Source organism: Nansenia antarctica (genome assembly GCF_963989245.1).
Source record: "Nansenia antarctica genome assembly, chromosome: 17".
In the NCBI taxonomy this organism is placed as follows: domain Eukaryota; kingdom Metazoa; phylum Chordata; class Actinopteri; order Argentiniformes; family Microstomatidae; genus Nansenia; species Nansenia antarctica.
In genome coordinates, this window is record NC_137687.1 from 6,562,213 (window position 1) to 6,570,084 (window position 7,872).

At 44.1% G+C, this 7,872-nt stretch overlaps 1 protein-coding gene across 1 annotated transcript in view; it reads right to left on the reverse strand.

The window, feature by feature from the left end:
- The window catches only part of LOC308172884 (chloride channel protein 2-like), a gene marked incomplete at both ends in the record, with an annotated part of 96,777 nt that overhangs the window by 46,188 nt on the left and 42,717 nt on the right, over nt 1–7,872 (reverse strand). The window contains one exon of the mRNA XM_080547840.1: nt 1,793–1,924. Coding sequence (XP_080403966.1) covers nt 1,793–1,924 — 132 coding nt within the window. The remainder of the gene's footprint in view (nt 1–1,792; nt 1,925–7,872) is intronic.

Here is a 7,872-nt window from a genome sequence, read left to right on the forward strand (position 1 = left end):
TCTCCTCCCCTCTTCACTTTGTCCATGTGCATCAGTCTCCTGTCTGTCTCTGGGTCTCACTCACTCACACACACACACACACACACGTTCCTACGGCTGTGACTGAAGACTGGATTAGGAATCAGAGGACTAAGACCGTCTGCAGATACAAACACATCCACGCCCACGCCCAGACCCTGCACATAGGCTAGCACATATCACACACGCACCCCCTACACACACACACACACACACACACACACACGTCACACTGCAAAGATGACATTAAGCCATATTGCAGCTAATCACACACACACACACGCACACAGTTCAAGAAGTCTCACGCACAGACAAACACATGCACAGATACATACATGTGCACACACTGAAACACAGACAACCACACACCCACACACACCCACACCCACACCCACACCCACACCCACACACACACACACACACACACACACACACACACACACACACACACACACACACACACACACAGCTACTCCAGCAAAATCATTTAATCTGACACCTCTTCTGGATGCAAAAGGCAACATTAAGCCACACTCCAGATAATCGCCTGACACTACAGCTTACGCACACTCTGGGAATCAGAGGGTCTGTGTGTATGTGTGTGTGTGTGTGTGTGTGTGTGTGTGTGTGTGTGTGTGCACATGTAAACAGAGGTCATGGGTGGTCCCTATTGGACAGGTGGTTAGTCATGTTCTGTATCCAATTATAAAAGCTGTGCACAGTATGTCTGTAGCTAACAAGACAAGACTAGGATACTCTCTCCTTCAGGGTTCTACACACGGGAGGCACATTCAACTAGATGAAAGAGTACACTGAGGAGCGTCTTATATACTGAACACACACACACACACACACACACACACACCACACACACGTTTGAGTGGCTTCATGCACTCTCCTTTCCGATCGCTCCACGAAATCAAATTTAAAAACACAAAATCGAATCAGAGTTTATTCATCATCATACGCAGATGCTGAAATGCTTCGGGCCAGGCAGCTACCTCCAATAACAGAAGGTAGCAGTAGTACTGTAGTATGCCGAAGCAGAGGCTGGTGTCAGTGGTGTCAGTTGAGCAGTCTCATGGTCTGTGGGTAGAAGCTAGGGGTGGGCATCGACGATCGATAATTGATCGATAAGGATCTTTTTTTTGTGATCGACCAAATGTTTTATTTTGTGATCGACCAAGATCCTTATCGATCAATTATCGATCGTCGATGCCCACCCCTAGTAGAAGCTTTGTTAAGCTTTAGTGTAATAGTAGTGTCGGCCTGGGGTGGTACGTAAGACAGCATGTAGACAGCAGTAAGGATAACAGAAGAGAATTCCCATAATAGATAGATCTGCATTTTAGCATCATGTTTCTGCAGATCAGTGGAACAGAGGGTTGAGAGTGTACCTACATCAGCACACCGGTTGTGGTTGATCATGAAGCACACCCCTCCACCCTTGGATTTACCCGAATCTATTGTACGGTCCTGCGTCGGGTATCAATGGGGAGAGACAGGATCCGGTGAAAAAATAAGGACATTGCAATCCCTTATATCCCAGTGAAAAGTTAGAAGTTCGACCAACTTATTGTCCAGTGACTGGACGTTAGCAAGGAGAATGCTGGGAAGGGGGGGGGGGACGGTTCTCACGGTATCTTGGCCTCACTAGAACACCGGATGAAAGAAAGGTGGAGGAGGACCACCACTGGAGGACACTTTGGCTCACCTCCCACCCTGACCCCACCCCCCTCCCTCCCTCTGCCTGATCCCTCTATCGTGAGCTCACCTTGTAGACAGATGGCGATGGCGAAGTCCACTACCCAGCTGACCAGCGCCATGACGAGACCCAGGAGGATGAGGAAGATCCAGTCTTCACCCACGCGGGAGATCAGGAACTTCTGACAGCGCACCGTACAGACTGGGGACAGAAAGGCAAAGCATTATGGGTTACAACTGTGTCACTGGCGGACTCGGGGGAGGGGGCAGGGGGGGGGGGGCGACCGCCCCTCCTGGTGCCCCCACGGTTGAAAAACGTCTCTCTTAAGTGCCCTTTTGAGTGGCAAAAATGCCCCTTTTGACTGGCGAAAATGAGAGGACGTGCCCTATTGGTGCAGCTCCAATGGTCTAAATTTGACCATGTGACCCACAGTTGAAAAACGTCGCACTAAAGTGCCCTTTTGAGTGGCAAAATTAGAGGATGTGCCCTATTTATTGGCTGCCCTTCCAATGGTCTATGCATGGGTGTAGGTTTAGCATTGGTCTGCAAAGTGGATTATGTTCATCAGTATCATATACAGTAACTATCATCTCTTATTCTGCAGCAGTGTGGGGGCACATAAATGACTGGTGTTATTGTTGCTGGGTTAGTGAAGTTGCAACTGCAAAGAAACATGTTATCTACCATGTCAAACCCTGTTCAGCTCCATGTTTATGCCTCAACTCACTGGTACCAGACAGTGTTCACAAGACATGACCGAATAGACTCAGTGAATTAGCACTCTCAGAGTGAAGAACAAAATGTTGTAGCTATTGATAAACAAAAGTAACAAATTATGCACCTATTGCCTTTTCAAATGTATTTTTTAAAGACAGAATCATATGTACATATATAGACACTGTTTTATTCAGTCAATATTGAAGCTGTTTTGCTTAGTGCACATTTTTAAAAAATTACATGTAATTGTATTATTTCAAATATTTTTGGCCACATTTTATTATCAGTCTAACTATAATCAAAAGCATCGCAAAATAATGTTTTGACTATTTAAGTTTTTCATGGACGTCCTACTATCAGTGGCCACAAAGATATTAGATAGATAGATTTCTATATATGTGTGTGTGTGTGTGTGTGTGTGTGTGTGTGTGTGTGTGTGTGTGTGTGTGTGTGTGTGTGTGTGTGTGTGTGTATTGCATCATCTCGCCCACGGCCCGGCTGTGTTTTCGCAGCCACTTCTGTTACTCAGCCGCCAATCAGATTGTGTGTGAGAGAGTGTTTGTGTGCATCAATATGTGTGTGTGCACTGGTGTGCATGTTCATGTACAGTACATACCGTGGGGGAAATAAGTATTGAACCTGTTTCATTCCACTTTATTACACGTAACTTTATTTACATATGGACTTTAATGTTTTAGATTTTGTGTCTGGATTGTTTGAGTTAATACCAAAGTCTGTTGCAAGTTTCACTTGAATAGGCTCATTGGAAAATACATTTACTGGACAAAATATTGATGTGTTCAATACTTATTTCCCCCATTGTAAATGTCACTTGACGGTAGCAACTCGGGTGCATGACACAAGGGGTTAATGCTCAGGTGAGCAGTTCATAATAATAATAATTTTTTGATACATAAATATATTAAAAAGATTGTATTTTTATGATACATACTGTGTGTGTGTGTGTGTGTGTGTGTGTGTGTGTGTGTGTGTGTGTGTGTGCCAGGAGCAGGAGTAAACTAGTCATCTCTGTGCTGTAATTGAGTTAATCTCAATGGCTTTCCTGGGATACACACACATTAGAACTGATACAAACTCTGTTCTTCATGGCAATAAGCAATAAGCAGCGTGCTGTTTACTACTCTCTCTCTTTCACTTCACCCCATCAGGCCTTCATTACATTTCCCACACTCATCTATCTTTCTGTTCTCTCCTCTCCTCTCCTCTCCTCTCCTCTCCTCTCCTCTCCTCTCCTCTCCTCTCCTCTCCTCTCCTCTCCTCTCCCCTCCTCTCCTCTCCCCTCCTCTCCTCTCCTCTCCTCTCCCCTCCCCTCCTCTCCTCTCCTCTCCTCTCCTCTCCTCTCCTCTCCTCTCCTCTCCTCTCCTCTCCTCTCCTCTCCTCTCCTCTCCTCTCCCCTCCCCTCCTCTCCTCTCCCCTCCCCTCCCCTCCTCTCCTCTCCTCTCCTCTCCTCTCCTCTCCGCTCCGTCTCTTCTAGAAAGCCGGGCAGACACTACATTATTTCAGCCAGGAATTTGCCACGAGCCGAGATCTCACAACGAAATGTATTATTGCCTGTAAATGTGGGTCATCTGTGGTGAACTTGACGCCTTGACTGGCAAAGTGTGAGTTGGTCAATGACACGAAGAGAAGAGAATGACACAATCACCTCAGATTTCAGGTCATGGCTCCTTTCTACTTGTGTGAGAAGTTCTATGAGGCGATAGAAGAAAATGAACCAATGTGAATCCAGGATACAGTAAACAATGTTCAATCCAAGTTTCCTAATCCAAATAATACTATAGTTCAGAACCATGAAATTGAAGAACAACTTGTGGAGATCTGGCCAAAGATGCCTTTTGTTATATATCTAGCAGAAATTAAATCATGATTGTTACAAATTATAATTATTTGACATCCTGTCCATGTCTGAAATTGTGTACACATTTTAAAGCCTTTTTCACAGTGCATAAAATGTCCTTCTAGCTTTAATTTTAGTCTGTCTCTCTCTCTCTCTCTCTCTCTCTCTCTCTCTCTCTCTCTCTCTCTCTCTCTCTCTCTCCTCTCTCCTCTCTCTCCTCTCTCTCCTCTCTCTCCTCTCTCTCCTCTCTCCCCTCTCTCTCTCTCTCTCTCTCCTCTCTCCTCTCTCTCCTCTCTCTCCTCTCTCCCCTCTCTCTCTCCCCCCCCTCTCTCTCTCTCTCTCTCTCTCTCTCTCTCTCTCTCTCTCCTGCTGAGGCTAATTTAGGTTGCCTAGGATACAGAATGTGCCTGGTCCCACAGTCTAGCATTACATGTCAAATTAGCATGCTAGCAGGTGTTTTTAATATAAAATGTCCATGCCTACATAAAAGCTATAGCTGAAAATAATGTTGTGATACTCAAACTGTGTCAATGTCCCCCCCCCCCCCCCACCACTAGACACTGGGGAATAATTCTGATTCAGTTCCAACAACATCCTCCCTAATAATGACATAATGGCCCAAATATTAGCTGTTGTGTTGCTGCATGATTCAAACAGGATGCAATTAGAGGCAGAAAGGCGAAAACGGTTAAGTCCTGTCCCCTAGAACACCCCTGACCAGAACAACATGCTTGTATACAAACAGCATTGGGTAGGACACGCCTTTTTATACAGCGCTATTGTGGAAACAAAACAGTGAACGTCATTTTTTTCCAAGGGATCTCATTCCCTGATCGCTACCAATTAAACATAGTCATTACAACCATTAGGAGGCGTTTAGAAAGCTTAAAAGGTTAGATAATATTGCACCTTAAAAGACCAGTGGCTAATTAGACTAGAATAGAAACCTGACGACTCAGCTCTTTTAGCTGCTAAATCTAAACTAACAGAGGGAGAAGGAAGACAAACAGTGTTTGAGGACAACTCCTCCCTCGGGTTCCCTCCCACTTCTAACAACTCATCTCTCCCTGCCCCCCGTCAGTCATCTCTACGCCTACAGTAGATGTGTTTATGCTAATGAGACATCAAAGCTGAAATTGTTCATGTAAATGTGTTGTAAAGGAGTTGGCTCAGTCCAACGATGTACATAAACAACTGATTGATGAAGTGATTCAGTACTGGATGTCAGATCTTGCACTCAATCACGCAGCTGTCAGACATTTTACCTACTAAAAGAGCCGCCTCGGGGGTCAAATTACACACAACGACCACTAGTTGGCCGCTTGTAAATTAGCCTGCTTCTTACACAGAAAAACTTCAAAATAGCTTTATACTAGCTTATCCTGATGTGATTTTGAAAATGTAAGGATACTGGGTGGTAGAACACACATATCTAGGAAAAGTCATGAAAGGAGGGTCCTGAAATTTGTTCGAGTGCAAAGATATAACTTTTTTTTTTACTCACATCGGTCAAATGACCCCTCATGGCTGATTAAGTGTTAACGGTGTTACAGTGGTGTGTTGACAAAAACCTCTCCGTGCTCCTTTAACTCCCCTCTCCTTCCACCCAGTGAGGGGTCTTATGTTTTAAAGTGGAATGTCAAAATGTGTGTGTGGGTGATTTGTCTCCCTGTTTGGTTTGTGATGGCCAGGGCCCGTTGTGGCAGCCACAGGGTACCTACCTCCTCTCCTACACACGTTGATCTGCGTCTAGTTTAGCGGTGTGTGTGGATCCCTATTCAGTCATTTACCCCCCCACGTTCCCTTCTGTCTCTCAATTCAAATCGACACATTTCACTGCAATACAACTAGAATGTTCAAACTAGAACATAGCAACATAATACTGTACTATACAATCTCTTTCTGGAAGTTTCTTTACGTAGTCTGCCCCGGCCTCGCCGTGCACCCTAAATCATCTTTCTCTCTGCCCTTTATTTCTCTTTCTTCGCCCCTGTGTCCGTCTTGAGTACTACTCTTAAATTCCAATCCCCCTCAGTCAATACAGCTACAGATCCTATGCCACACACACACACGCACGCACGCACGCACACGCACACTCCACAACATCATCTTCAATAAAGACATGTTGTCAGGGCAACAGTCTCAGTGGACAGCTCATCTAGTGCTGGCCGATATGGCCAAAAATGTGACCATGATATATTGTTGCATAATCATAATTATCACAATATACATTACATAATGCTCTATGTAAAGGGCCATTATCTGCTTAGGACTGAAGCCTTCAGAAACCTGAAGGTTCAACATCTTAATGCAACTTAAAATAGGCATGGTTGTGTGTAGCATGCACCGAGAAGTCACTCTGTGTAACTGTTATTTCTGTACGCACGAAATAAAAAAAAGAGAGACCCCCTAGAAAAGTCAACAGGCCTAGGACCTCTGAGCAAAACAGGCTGAGTAGTTGGCACAAGCTTAACAATCAAATTAAGTATTGCTTATCAATCATCTTTGTATAAAGCCATAAAACTGCTTCGATATGATATTATTTTATGATATTATATATATTTTTTAAAGCTGTTAATTTTTTCTGATTAAGTGATCGAATCCAGCAAATTATTGAGAAACTGATTCGGTCAAATCATTCAATCAAAGTAAGCATTAGAGCTAAAAGCCAGTTCAAATCTAAAGTGTGTGATGTGTTTGGTGTGTGATGGGCTGTGTTTGGTGTGTGATGGGCTCTTGAGTGAGAGGAGACCTCCAATGACCAATGCGCTGTGACTCCAACATCATTGGTAACGCGGTCTGGTGAAATGTGCAACCAGAACCAAAGTCCATTTGTAACCATAACGGCAGACAGCTAAACTCGCGAGCTTAGCATGGCTAGCTAAGCCATAATGATGATGACCATGATGATATTGTGAATGATCATAATAGCACTAACGCAGTTGGTGTTGATGATGATGATGACGAAAATAGTATCACACACACACACACACACACACACACACACACACACACACCACACACACTCTCTCTAAATATGGTAATTCACAAGACACACTTAAGACAAATGCATACACACAAGTTAATGAAAGCATTAATAAGATTGTGGGGGGTGTGGAGTATGTGGTCATGGATCATTTGTCTGTTTTAAAGGAGAGGGGGAGTCTGCTAGCATTGATCACTCTGTCAGACTGGCCTTTCCCTGGCTTATACAGCCATTCATCTTTATACCAAAGCCAAACTAAAACATGTGTTTCTCTTCTCTCTGCGCACACACACGCACAGACGCACACAAGCACACGCGCACACGCACACGCACACACCCTCTGCAATATAAATATAATTAATGTATGACTACAAGGCAGGGGGAGCTACAATGGTGTGTGTGGGTGCATTTTTATACACAAGGACCTTAGTGTGACAGTGTGTGCAATCACATTGGGAACATTTCTATATACAGTTCTTTCAGAGTATTTCAATGCCTTTGTGTAAGTACACATGCTTATTAATTTGGGTGCATGAGTCATAGAAACAAATGTTGTTTCTTTATGAAACACACACTCCTTCTAAGCCG